Genomic DNA, 14185 nt, shown 5'->3' with positions numbered 1-14185 from the left:
GATCGATGGTTTATAGATGGTAGAGTTCCGAGGTGAAACTCAGAGGAAATTGCTTGGGAGTGCACAGCGCTCCTGGATCAGATTCCATAATGGTTTTCCGGATCCATAAATGTTAGATCAACAGCTTAATGTTTTCCCCATCAGCACGCTGTAGATTCATCTGGAGCTCCACAGAAACTGACACACACAAACACACACACACACAACTGACAAACTGTTTGAGTGTTTACGCTGCTCTCTGCTTCTTCACCTGTGAGGAGATTGAGTCCCTAAAGTGTTGTTGTTGTGTATCCTGTACTGTTGGTGTTGTATCTTGACTGTGTCCCTGAGCACTAGTATGCCCCCAATTGTCTTTTGTTTACTAAATAATTAAGCCCTCTCGCTCTCCCTCTCTCTCTATCTACAGGAGGTCTGGTGATGGGTACAGGTATAGAGTCATCCTCTCATATCTACGGACTCTTCCAGCACATCTGTGTTGCCTTTGAGCTGGTGCTGGCTGACGGCAGCCTGGTCCGCTGCACTGAGGTGAGCAGAGCTCTCTTTACTGCTCGGATCTTTAAGAGAACCTTGTTGTCGGAGCAGAGCAATACCTCCAGTTCTGTAGATCACAGAGCAATGCTACAGGCCTCAGTTCTGTAGATCACAGAGCAATGCTACAGGCCTCCAGTTCTGTAGCTCACAGAGCAATGCTACAGGCCTCCAGTTCTGTAGCTCACAGAGCAATGCTACAGGCCTCCAGTTCTGGAACTAACAGAGCAATGCTACAGGCCTCAGTTCTGGAACTAACAGAGCAATGCTACAGGCCTCCAGTTCTGGAACTAACAGAGCAATGCTACAGGCCTCCAGTTCTGTAGCTCACAGAGCAATGCTACAGGCCTCCAGTTCTGTAACTAACAGAGCAATGCTACAGGCCTCCAGTTCTGGTAACTAACAGAGCAAAGCTACAGGCCTCCAGTCCTTCAGAAAACATAAAGCCAACACCACTGGAAATGGCAGTTAATCTGGAAACAAAGGGTCCACAGTACAACTAGAGAGAGAGAAGGAAATGAATCTGCTATGTGGCACTGTTACAGGAGGGAAACTGATGTTCTCTGTGTGTGTGTGTTGGAGGGGGTTCTCTAACAGGAGGAGAACTCTGACCTGTTCCACGCAGTTCCATGGTCCTGTGGAACTCTGGGGTTCCTGGTTGCCACGAGATAAAGATCGTCCCGGCAAGGTATTGGGTTGGTCTGCAGTATGAGCCAGTCAGAGGGCTGGAGAACATCTGCCGTCGGTTCAGTGAGGCGTCTGAGGACAAGAACAACACGTTTTGTAGAAGGACTGCAGTACTCACTGGACGAAGCTGTTATCATGACTGGCACTATGACTGACACGGCTGAACCTGACCAGGTGAGAAAGAGAAAAAGAGAAATAGAGGAAGAATGACATGGTACGATCAGAAGGACAAGAGAGGAGAAGAGTGCTGTCTGTCTGCAAGATCTAACCATAACCCTGCACTGTGTGTGTGTTTCAGATTAACAAGATCGGCCTGCACTATAAGCCGTGGTTCTTCAAGCACGTTGAGGAGTTACCTGACAAAGAACAACACAGCAGTGGATAATCCCCCTACGCCACTACTACCACAGACACACACGATCCATCTTCTGGGAGCTCCAAGTACACACACACAAATGCACACATACATACACACACAGTGCATTAGACAAATGATACAAAGTGACCCTTTTATCCTGCAGATTTCAGCATGTCATCATCTCCTCCCCCAGCACATAACTCTGCATTAGTCTCCCTAATGTACAGACACACATGCACACACACACGCAACCGCTGCCATTAGGAAACCATGTGTGGTTTGCTGGTAATTGTTCCCTTACCATAACCTTAAATTATGTCTAGTTTTTCTCTGACAGACTGATGATGTTGTTGATGGGGAGGAGGGGTAAAGGGGGCAGTTTTACAGCCCCCCCCAACCCCCCTTCCGTTATATATGAGGCATAGACCAGGGTCGTGTTCAGTGGGACATATAATAGCCACACTTTCTGAAATAGAAAACCAAAATGTGTTTCGTTCCATTTCAAAACATATTTTCTCTACTGGACACAACTGTGGAGCTGGAAAGCTGATTGCTGTAAACATGAATGTGTGTGTTTTTTGTCTCCAGGACATCATCCCGTTTGGTAACCACCCAGTGTTCCGGTGGTTGTTTGGGTGGATGGTTCCTCCTAAGATCTCTCTGTTGAAGCTGACCCAGGGAGAGACCATCAGACAACTGTATGAGCAACACCATGTTGTCCAGGACATGTTGGTCCCCATGAAACACATCCAGACCGCTATCGCACGCTTCCACCAGAACATCCATGTAAGACACACACACACAAACTAGTACATTTCACATAAGACACATAGCTACATTGCATGCTTCCTCAGCGTAACATACCCTAATACATTAAACACACACAAGTGTGACTGAGTTGGTATGTCTCGTTTTAGGGGTGTGACTGAGTTGGTATATCTCATTTTAGGGGTGTGACCGAGTTGGTTTATCTCATTTTAAGGGGAGTGACTGAGTTGGTACAGTATATCTAATTTTAGGTGAGTGACTGAGTTGGTATATCTTGTTTTAAGGGTGTGACTGTCTCATTGTAGGGTTGTAACTAAGTTGGTATGTCCCTCCCTGCAGGTGTACCCTCTGTGGTTGTGTCCGTTCGTGCTCCCCCCGGGCCGGGGGATGGTTCATCCTAAAGGTGAGGAGGCAGAGCTGTATGTGGACATCGGAGCGTATGGAAAACCCAGGGTTAAACACTTCAAGGCTAAAGCCTCATGTAGACAGCTGGAGCAGTTTGTCAGAGAGGTGCATGGGTGAGTTTCTGTACACACACCAGTGGCGGCTGGCCGATAGAGGGCGCTAGGGCGCCGCCCCTTAAATAAAATTATTTTAAAAATAAAAAAATAAAAATAATATAATAATAATAATAAAAACATCAGTATGTCAATATTTGTGTGTTTGAAATATGGAATGCACACAGTAATATGTGTAAGATATGATAGAAAATCATATTCGCAACCTTTCCTCTGCCTGTCAAACGCCTCGTCAGCTCTGGGCGATACAGAAAGTGCCCCGAGGAGGCGGGTCTACGTAGCAGTTAAGCCAATTGCTAATTTAAGATATGAATGTATGACATAAAAATGTAGTCAATAAGCGATCTTAAATCGAATCCAAGGAGGGCGATTATTTTACCGCCCCAACTCGCCCCCTGATAAAATAAGGACCGGGGGTCCAGTGACGCCATTTTTACTAGACAACAATGGCGAACGCAAAACGTTACTCCTCCAAGACCCAACCCTAACTCGGTGAAATCTCTCCTCCAAGATCCGTTTGAGAGGAGAACTTTGTCAGAGAAAGTTCGGGTGAAAGAGCTGGGCCCAGATCAACCTGACCTCTCAATCAGACAGCAGGCTAGCGAGAAAGGGAAGCAGTATATGCGCGGCTTCTCCCGTAGCTGGTACACCAGGAAGGCTTGGCTAGCTGGGTGCACTGATGCTAATGCTTTATTTTGCTTTCGTGCTTGCTTTTAAAAGACGGGGTCAGATTCAGCATGGACAGGTACCGGAGTGAGGGATATGAAGCACCTGTCAGAGAAGGTAAAGAAACATGAGAACACCAGGGCACACATGGACAACTCTGTAAAGCTAGCTGTATTAGGAAGGGTGAACATTGCTACGCAGCTGGATGACGGCCACAGGATTGCGGTGAGGAAACACAATGAGGAGGTGGATAAAAACAGGCACATTCTATCCAAAATTATCGATTGTGTGAAGTTCTGTGGGGCTTTTGAGTTGGCCTTGCGTGGGCACGAGGAGACTGACTCCTCAGACAACCCCGGCATTTTCCGGGGCTTAGTGGATTTTGTTGCCTCCCTCGACAGTGTGCTGGAGGAGCACCTGAAGACAGCTACCGTTTTTAAGGGGGCACGTCAAAGACGATAAGCAGAACGAGCTGTTGGACTGTATGCTGTCAATGCTTAAGGATTACATCCTGGAGGGGAAGTAAAGAGTGCTGATTTTATCGCCATTCAAGCTGACGAGACGACTGACGTTTCCACCCACTGCCAGTTGGTGCTTGTGTGAGTGATTATCATAGAGCCGTCACAATTATATTTGTTTTAGTATTTTTAAAAGGAAAGAGAAGACACAATCAGACGTTGATAATAATGCAGGAAAGTACTACACGTTTGTAATAATTATTCAGGTGTCCACCAGGTCAATTTCTAGAAGAGGGGCCTAGTTGTTATTGAATATTAACTTTATTGCTAAGTGAACAGCAGAACAAAATTATGTTGCATCCCTCTCACAAATGTAATAGAAAAAGGCTTTAAAACGTAATAACATCAGTTAATTATGTACATCACAGGTTAAAAGCAGTTACTAGACATAGTTTGTGTGTATATACACACTGTCTGTCTGTCTGTCTGTCTGTCTGTCTGTCTGTCTATATATATATATATATATAAGTCACTGGTTGTGTGTTGAGGGGGAATTACAGTGAGTTAAGAAGTCTGATTGCAAGTTATCAAATTAAACTTTATTTTTTGGACCCAGGGCCTCAATTCCCTCTTTGTGTGGGGACAGCGCATCTGACGAGCAGCAACAGCCCATCAAGCGACGGAGGATGCTGGGACCAGGAGAACAACAGAGGTTGGCTATGAGGTAAGTTGTGATGTAATTGTCAGTGTTTCCCACCTGGAACTTTTTTCAGGCCTGGTAGTATGTAGCCAAAACCCTGAACAATCAGCACCTTGGTAATCATATACTTGAGTTGGACATAGGCATGTGTCAGTCAGGATCACTTGCATCAAAATAGCTTAATTGCAAATTAAAGCTGATGATGTATCTTTTACAGGTATGTGATACCATCCTGAGTCATGCCAAAGAGAGGTTCTCCTTCACCCAGCACCTCATCAGCGCAACACTATTGCACGGAGAGTTGTTCCCACAACACAGTGTGAAGTTCCCCGATACAGCGCTTGAAACAACCGTGGAGGCGTACCCCATGTTGAACAAGGCCAAGCTCAAAACCAAACTGTCCCTCATCTATGAGAACAGTGAGTTCAAGGCTTGTAGTGGTGCAGTACCCCTGTACCAGTTCTTCATGGAGAACAACCTTCAGAGCACTTTCACAGAGACTGCCAGCCTCCTCAAGATCCTCATCACCACACCCATGACAACTGCTGAGTCAGAAAGGTGCTTCTCTTACACTGAAAAGGATCAAGACCTTCCTGAGAAACAGCATGACACAGGATCGCCTGAACGCTCTGGCCATGCTCTCCATGGAGAAGAAACTTGTCAGGGACATTCCTGACTTTAATCAAAGGGTCATTGAGAGGTTTGCCACTCAGAAGGACAGACGGGCAAAATTCCTGTACAAATAAGATGACAGACACACACACACAGAGCAGCTCTGGCCGCATGTTTCTTTGTATATAGTTGACCTTAGCATAAAAAATCCAGTTATATATGGTACTCTAGAAAGTCTTAATAGTGTCTTTGCTAATATTACTGTATATATGTTGTTTTGTATCAATTAATTGTTGCAGTTCTGGAGCACATTAACAATTAGTCACATTTAGTATGATCATAAAATACTGTATGCTATTCTTCCAGTCAAAGGTTTGAGTTCATCCACTTGATATCCATTTCTATATTATACATCCTTTCATACAGTGTAAGATTTCCTATAAACTTTATAATAATTTCATGTTATTGTCCACTTTCCACTCTGTTCTGACAGCATGCCTGTTGCGTTGCCTGTTTACTACCAATGGTGAAAAGTTCACTTTAAATGCAAATGAAAGGCTTGGGTTTGTGTAATATGTTTTTGTGTAAGAATGCCTCAACTTTTTAATATTGGCATTAAATAATTACTGAATGTTTCACTGAGCACTGCTGTCCTGCAGTTTGTGTTAAAAATATATCGCGATGGTTACAGGAAAAAAAAGTATGGCACAGCCCCACCGAGAATATTTTTCACCAGCCGCCACTGACACACACATACACACCCCCAACAGCTGTATGATGAGGGTCTATATGGAACGATGGGAGTAAGGCTTCCGATTGTGCTGACGTATGTATGTTTGAATGTGTGTGTGTCTAGGTTCCAGATGCTGTATGCTGATGTGTACATGGAGCGTAGTGAGTTCTGGGAGATGTTTGACGGGACGTTGTATCACCGTCTGAGAAAGGGAGCTGGGCTGTCAGGACGCTTTCCCTGAGGTATACGACAAGATCTGCAAAGCTGCACGACACTGACCTCTGACCCCTAATCCTTTAACATCTGCCATCCCACCAGTAACACGATGAAGATGAGAGCCTTTAAGGAGTGTTCTCAGCCTGTTTGTATTGTAAAGCCCAGTGAATGTGAATGTGCTGATGAAACAAATACAGCCTTAACACCAGCCTGTTTTAATATTCAACTTCTGACCCCCTAACCCCAACACCAGCCTGTCCTGACCTCTAGCCCCTAACATGTTCTGACCCCTAACCCTAACCTGGTTATTTCTACTGCCTGGCACAGAGAAAGGAGATAACTGCTTTTGTCCACAAATGTTTTTTGTTGGTGTATGATGATAATAAAGTTTGTTTTGTCAACAGCAAATCTCTACTACTTTCTACCAAACATAAAAGACATCTCATGTTGATCAATATTGATTTTAATATAGTTGAAAAACTAAACTTGAAATCTGATGGTTTTGTAACATGTATCCGGAGTCTTTGTTGCATGCTGCTTCAATGTGTGTGTGTGTTTGTGTGTGTGTGTGTGTCTAAGCTGATTTCATCAAAGTGTTCCTTCCCGGCGGCACCGGCACCAGGAAACTCCGTCTGTCCACCGGAACATTTATCGCACGCAACCTCTCCCTGAAACACACACAGAGCAATACACACACTACGACACACAACACAACACCCACTGTATACTGTTAGTAAATGAGACATTTCTGTAATTTCCAGGTGAGGGTATCACTGTATGTGTGCATGTGTGTGTGTCTTACTGTGTGTGTTTGTCTCTGTCTGGTTTGTGAAGATATCTCTGTGTCCGGGGAACTGAAGGAGGAGGTGTGGCCATTGTTAGTCTTACTCCACCCCTTTTTCTGCAATGTCATAACGACCAGGACCAACCATGCTCTGATTGGAAGAGAGGATGTTAGAGTTCAGGGGACGGGGTTAGAGGTCAGAGTTAGAGGTGAAGGTTAGGCTTAACTCACATAATTTCCATTCTGCACTCTCTCTGTCCTGCGGCTGGCACGGGGGCAGAGGATAGGAAGGGGGGATGGGTGTGACTCTCTGGACGGGACTGTGGAGGGACGGCCTCATACCACCCTGGCCCTGGGAACGTCTGAGGGAGAGGGATGGAGAGGAGAAAAATAGAGGGAGAAGAGAAGGATATTATATTTTTTCTTCCACCTTTTGGGGCAGGGGTTGGATGTTAAAGGTTAGCTAGAACGGTTGGAAAGCATTGGGGCAGGGTTAGGGGTCAGAGGTTAGGGTACTCACAGCAGGTCGAGGGCATTGGGACGGGGTGCTGTGGTAGATTCTCTCTGTTGGAACAACTGGGTACTGATCCAACATTCCAAACACACCGTGTTTCCGCTTTTCACGACGACACATCTCCTCTCCAAAGCCCACACACACACTAGGGTACTCCCCTGGAGTCAGGTTTACACACTTCTACACATGTACACACACATACACACACACACACACGCAATCAGTTGGTGGTGGTCCCTCACAGTTTTATGTGTTCTGAGGTGGGTGTGATGTGGGAGTGTGTGTGTGTTACCGGGGTAGCGAAGTATCCAGCGGTGATGGGTTTGTCTCGTGGTCCAGTGAAGAGGTCATATGCGCCTCTCCTGCTGCTGCCGCTGGCCAACAACGCCTCTGTGCTGCTCTTTAGAGTATAGGTACAGGGACTCAGCCCACAGTCCTACACAGACACACACACAGTTAGTTGTAGTATAGTGAGTTTTATAAACTGGGTGGTTCAAGCCCTGAATGCTGATTGGCTGACAGCCGTGGTATATCAGACCGTATAACATGGGTATGACAAAACATTTATTTGTACTGCTCTAGTAATTAGCAATAAGGCACTCTGCATTGCATCGTGCATAAGAACATCACTTAGCCGTGGTATATTGGCCATATACCACACCCCCTTGTGCCTTTTTGCTTAAGTAACCTATACCTTGTTGTTTTCAGTTGTAGTGTTGTGTGTGTGTCGTACCGTACTGTTGCCTTCTGGGAAGCGTTGCAGCGAGGAGCTGAGGTGCATGCTGGGAGCTCCATTTGACCCCGACCTCTTCTCCTCCAGCGCTGCCCATGGAACACCCCTTTTACCATAGCAACCAGGGCCTGGCGTCCAGCTCTGTACACACAGAGTTTGAGAAGGGGTTGTGGTGTAAGGCACTTTGAGCATCACAGAGAAAGATTGATCTTAGTTGTTTGTAGCCAGTTTACACATGCTATTAACATGGTCTTTACATGGTATTAACATGGTGTTAACATGTGACCTACCAAGTGTGCTGAGGATAACATATTGTGTCCTCCTGCCCTCTAGTGGTGCACTGTGGTACCTCTCTGTGTTGTGTGTTGTGTGTTGTGGTACCTGTGCTTTTCTGAACCGCTCTTCCCTGCTGTCACACACTCCTCTTATACTGCCTGGTTTCTTCTGCAGCTCCTCTATAAAGTCTGCTGTTCTGTAGGTTCCTGGACCCACTTTAGTTTTCTATGGGACAGACAGACAGATAGACAGAGGTTAGGGGTCAGTTGTGTGTGCATGTGCGTGCATGTGTGTGTGACCCACCAGGAAGCGTTTGTTTTCCCAGGCCTCCCTGTAGAGGAGGTGAGGTATGGCTGCCAGCCTGGCGGTCTCCTGGGCCCTCTGCCACCCTGGCCCTTTGGCCCGCTCTGCCACCGACCGTTCACTGAAGTCCCCACGGCCTGCAGCATCATACGACCCCGGGCCCAGCCCTCTCCTGACATAAACAACACACATATCCTTATAAGGGGAAAAACTAAAACAAAACTTAAGTGCCATGTTTGTTATGATTTTGAAGCATAGAGAGAGAGTTTGAGAGAGATAGAGTTATTTCACTTTTGTTTATTATCTATTTCACTTGCTTTGGCAATGTAAACATATGTTTCCCCATGCCAATAAATCCCCTTTGAATTGAATTGAATTGAGAGCGAGAAAGAGAGAGAGAGCGAGAGAGAGAGATGTTGGGAGTTACAAGTCATACCAGGTCATTGGTCATCTTTTTGCAGTAGGGGATCTCTGTGTAGGTACCTACTATCTTATTGGCTGGATGGACCGCTGACATCAAACCTGCACACGCACATTGCAGTAAGACATCAAGCCGGCAATGTTACCGATAACAACATCCATATTGTTTTCATTATTAATCTCAATGATTCGCCATGTCCCTTGGGCGCTTGTCAATGTCTTACCTCGACGTCTGTGTTCCAAACGGGGCTCCTTTGAACTTTTTTCAGCCATCGTTTATTTTAGCCTCCCCTGACACAAGAAATGAGACCTGTGTTTTTGACAGAGACGTGGCTATGGCAACAGTGACGTATACATCCCATAATGTATTGTTGATGGTAGTTCCCAGCAACGCGAATTCTATCTTTATTCTGTTTTTATACCGCGGAACTCTCGCAGGCAGGGTTGCCATGTCCGCAATTTGCCGCCAAATTGGGCTACTTTGAAAACGATGTCGCGGTTAAACTGTATTGATCGCGGGTTGCGGGTTTTTTGGGCTATTTCTAAATTGCACTGGGCCGCCATGGCATTTTTCTTAAAATATATATATTTCACTGTGACCTGCTGCCGCTTGCTATCGGGGGTAAAAAGTATGTTGAGACTGAGCGCTGCAGCAGGCAGCTGAGTCACGTGAGTGAGTGGAGACAGAGCAGCAGGCGCGCACGTCATGACAACTTTTACCAGTTGTAGCTAGGCTATTTAGATTGTCATTATGGAGACAACTATTTAAAACGCTTTTTCAATAAAACATATTAACGCACTAGTACTGACGCGCATCAAGAAATAAGAAGACAACGCACAGGAAAACGACTTTAGGCGCTCTAGAGCGCATTAGATAAAGTTGATCTGAGGTGGTTTAAACTGCATTCTATTGTCGACTTTACTTATGGAAAAATACATCAAGCGAAGGGTTTTACGCATGCTCAGTTCTTGGGTCTCGAGTGCTGCGCAAGTGGACATTTTAAATGGAAATTATGGAACTCCCTTGCGTGCTTCTGATATGGGGAAAAGTACACAATGAAACTGACATTGAATGTGGAGAGGTGAAGAGTGATACATCTGTTGACGATATCACTGGAGTCGTTGCAAATCAATTTGTGCCACTTGTTTAGCCTACCTGGAGCTGGCAAACTTCAGTTTATTGCTGTTGTTGCCTTGTGTTATTATGCAATTATTAACGGCCATGTTTAGTTAATGAAATTGGAAGTTATCAATTGTGATCATGGTCACAGTTCTATCAGCTGTTAGAATGCATTAGATTGAATGTAACAGTCAATCAGATTAGGCTACAGGTAAAAATAAAAAATAAACATTGGCTGTTGACAAGCATAGGCCTATTCAGTTCATATCCATATTATGACTATATGATTCAGTGATTGAAATTAAGACCCCCATCCTCAGTAGCCTATTCCAGCAGGCTATTGGGCAACATAAGCACTTCTTACCAAAAAAATCGCCTCGCTATTCATGTTAAATAAATTAGTTTGTCAATATGAACCAAGCAAGCTGCTAAATCGTTCATCTAACATCTTGCCTAGGCTACTGTAGGCTATCAGGGGCTTTAGGCTACCTGCAATTAGCATAACTAAACCAAGTTGAATTACAATCATAAATCCAGATTTTAGTAGGCCTAGCCTATGCCTATTGAAATGACAAGTCAATCTCGCAAATAGGCCATTTAGAACGGGTTGTAGTCTTAACATCTGGCACATAATAACAGCACAATCACCAGAAAATAGTCTAACATTATTTTGAAGTTCGTCCAAGTGCTTCTTGCGCAGAGATTTCCGAGATCCCTTTCATCCCACAAACTGTCCTGTTGTATTTATCTATAGTTATGCACATGCGCATAAGGGATTTATTTACAATCATAGCAGTCAAACGAGTTAAATTAACATCCATTGATGGAACATGATCTGGCGAGTTGAATCAGCGAATTATCTTTTCTTTTGCGACATATTCAAATTCCTTTTTTAGTCACGTTAGCTCGCAAGAATTAGACCTATTATTTTTTTATGGAAAACCGAATTTTGCTTCTTACGTCATTACAATTGACGTTAATATTCCTTATTAATTTCCTCGATAACGTTAAAGAAAAGGGGTTCATTGGCTAAATGTGGCAACTCCCCTTGCTGTCGCAAAGAAAATGTGTGTGGGCTGTTTTTAGGGTTTGTGGGCGGGTTTTGAGTAGTCATTGGGAGAGAAGTTCTATTTAATCCTGGCAACCCTGCTGGTAGGGCGGTTCCGGGCTGTTAGTTCACTGACGTACGATATCAGCTTCTTGACATCGTCATCATGATGCTGGAGATAATAAACAGGAAAATAGCCTACAAAGAACTCTCGTCATACAAAGTTGTATACCAGTAAATTATATATCAACCCTATGGAAAATCCCTAGTTAGTTGCAGTAGCGGTGCGTGGGTAAAATCACTGGGGAAGCCAAGCCAGAATAAAAAGCCATATTACAACCAATGTGTTGTGATAATTGCGTTGTTTGCTCTATAACCTGTTAGTTCATATGCCTTGCGACCGTGTTATATAGGCCTAAGGTCGAGACAATAAGAAGACATAGTGGCAGAATAATTCACACCTTTGTTTCATAACAAAACCAGAGAGCAACCTCTGTTGGGTGAAGTCCCGAAGCATATTGCAGATGTAACAAACAGTTACATGACATACAGCACTGTCAAGCAAGTTACTGTTTCCGACATTTTCAGACCACTAAACAACTATTGATTTAGAACCATGGAGAGTACCACAAGTTTCAAAGAAAACAGGAGCTGCCTCCACTATTCCAGCACCATTTCAACTTCAACATTTCAACATCATCAAATCACCTATGCGTAGTCTAATACAGTGACAACTAAAATATACCAAAAACAATTTAGTCCAATCAACTTAAGCTAGAATATGATGTGGCTGTCCATGGTTCTGATTTGTGTGTGTGTGCGCGCGTGTGTGCATGTGTGTTCGTGCAAGTAGAAAAAAACATGTTGACTCAACCTACTTGTAGAGAAATGCCAATGCCATCCTCCTCTGTTCATGTTGACAAAATGGTCTATCACTGTGTCATACAGTACACGCTTTTCTTTTATGTTGTGCTGCTACCTGGCTAAAATGCTTGTTGGCTAGCCTAACTTAATTTCATGGGCACCGTTAGCTAGTTAACATTAGCCTTCTACATCTAGCTACAGTTGAAGTCGGAAGTTTACATACACTTAGGTTGGAGTCATTAAAACTTGTTTTTCAACCACTCCACAAATTTCTTGTTAACAAACTATAGTTTTGCCAAGTCGGTTAGGACATCTACTTTGTGCATGACACAAGTAATTTTTCCAACAATTGTTTACAGACAGATTATTTCACTTATAATTCACTGTATCGCAATTCCAGTAGGTCAGAAGTTTACATACACTAAGTTGACTGTGCCTTTAAACAGCTTGGAAAATTCCAGAAAATGATGTCATAGCTTTAGAAGCTTCTGATAGGCTAATTGACATCATTTGAGTCAATTGGAGGTGTACCTGTGGATGTATTTCAAGGCCTACCTTCAAACTCAGCGCCTCTTTGCTTGACATCATGGGAAAATGAACAGAAATCAGCCAAGACCTCCGAAAATTTTTTGTAGACCTCCACAAGTCTGGTTCATCCTTGGGAGCAATTTCCAAACACCTGAAGGTACCACGTTCATCTGTAGAAACAATAGTACGCAAGTATAAACACCATGGGACCACGCAGCTGTCATACCGCTCAGGAAGGAGATGCATTCTGTCTCCTAGAGATTAACGTACTTCGGTGCGAAAAGTGCAAATCAATCCCAGAACAACAGCAAAGGACCATGTGAAGATGCTGGAGGAAACAGGTACAAAAGTATCTATATCCACAGTAAAACAAGTCCTATATCGACATAACCTGAAAGGCCGCTCAGCAAGGAAGAAGCCACTGCTCCAAAACCACCATAAAACAGCCAGACTACGGTTTGCAACTGCACATGGGGACAAAGATCATACTTTTTGGACAAATGTCCTCTGGTCTGATGAAACAAAAATAGAACTGTATGGCCATAATGACCATCGTTATGTTTGGAGGATAAAGGGGACGCTTGCAAGCCGAAGAACACCATCCCAACCGTGATGCACGAGGGTGGCAGCATCATGCTGTGGGGGTGCTTTGCTGCAGCAGGGACTGGTGCACTTCACAAAATAGATGGCATCACGAGGAAGGAAAATTATGTGGATATTGAAGCAACATCTCAAGACATCAGTCAGGAAGTTAAAGCTTATCGCAAATGGGTCTTCCAAATGGACAATGACCCCAAGCATTCTTCCAAAGTTGTGGAAAATGGCTGAAGGAAAACAAAGTCAAGGTATTGGAGTGGCAATCACAAAGCCCTGACCTTAATCCTATAGACAATTTGTGGGCAGAACTGAAAAAGCGTGTGCGAGAAAGGAGGCCTACAAACCTGACTCAGTTACACCAGCTCTGTCAGGAGGAATGGGCCAAAATTCACCCAACTTATTGTGGGAAGCTTGTGGAAGGCTACCCAAAACGTTTGACCCAAGTTAAACAATTTAAAGGCAATGCTACCAAATTCGCCTCTTGCGAATTGAATGAAAAATTTGAAACACAGAGAGACGAAATATAAATTATTTCATATGTTTTCGGGAAGCCTGGCTTCCCACTTGGCATCCACGAATACACGCCACTGGTTAGTTGAGCATGCATGGGCTACAGACGTAATATACCTCAGTGGCTACAGAGCATGAAGTCTATTCTACATTTACATTTACATTTTAGTCATTTAGCAGACGCTCTTATCCAGAGCGACTTACAGTTAGTGAGTGCATAAATTTTCATACTGGCCCCGTGGGA

The 14185-nt window shown here is 44.2% G+C and overlaps 1 protein-coding gene and 1 pseudogene across 1 annotated transcript; one reads left to right on the top strand and one right to left on the bottom strand.

Moving 5' to 3' along the window:
- The first annotated feature begins 374 nt into the window (after nt 1–374).
- LOC123490783 lies at nt 375–6470 on the top strand (annotated as a pseudogene).
- Nucleotides 6471–7255: 785 nt separating this feature from the next.
- Nucleotides 7256–9026, bottom strand: LOC123490784 (lymphocyte expansion molecule-like; the record flags this gene model as incomplete). The annotated part of the gene is made up of 6 exons (XM_045220658.1): nt 7256–7390; nt 7549–7722; nt 7835–7978; nt 8276–8416; nt 8657–8776; nt 8855–9026. Coding segments are annotated over 6 exons (886 nt in total), but the record flags the coding sequence as incomplete, so codon positions are not given.
- Nucleotides 9027–14185: the final 5159 nt, after the last annotated feature.

This window comes from Coregonus clupeaformis, unplaced genomic scaffold (assembly GCF_020615455.1).
Source record: "Coregonus clupeaformis isolate EN_2021a unplaced genomic scaffold, ASM2061545v1 scaf4787, whole genome shotgun sequence".
NCBI classification, from domain to species: domain Eukaryota; kingdom Metazoa; phylum Chordata; class Actinopteri; order Salmoniformes; family Salmonidae; genus Coregonus; species Coregonus clupeaformis.
This window is presented reverse-complemented; position numbering and strand designations above follow the sequence as displayed.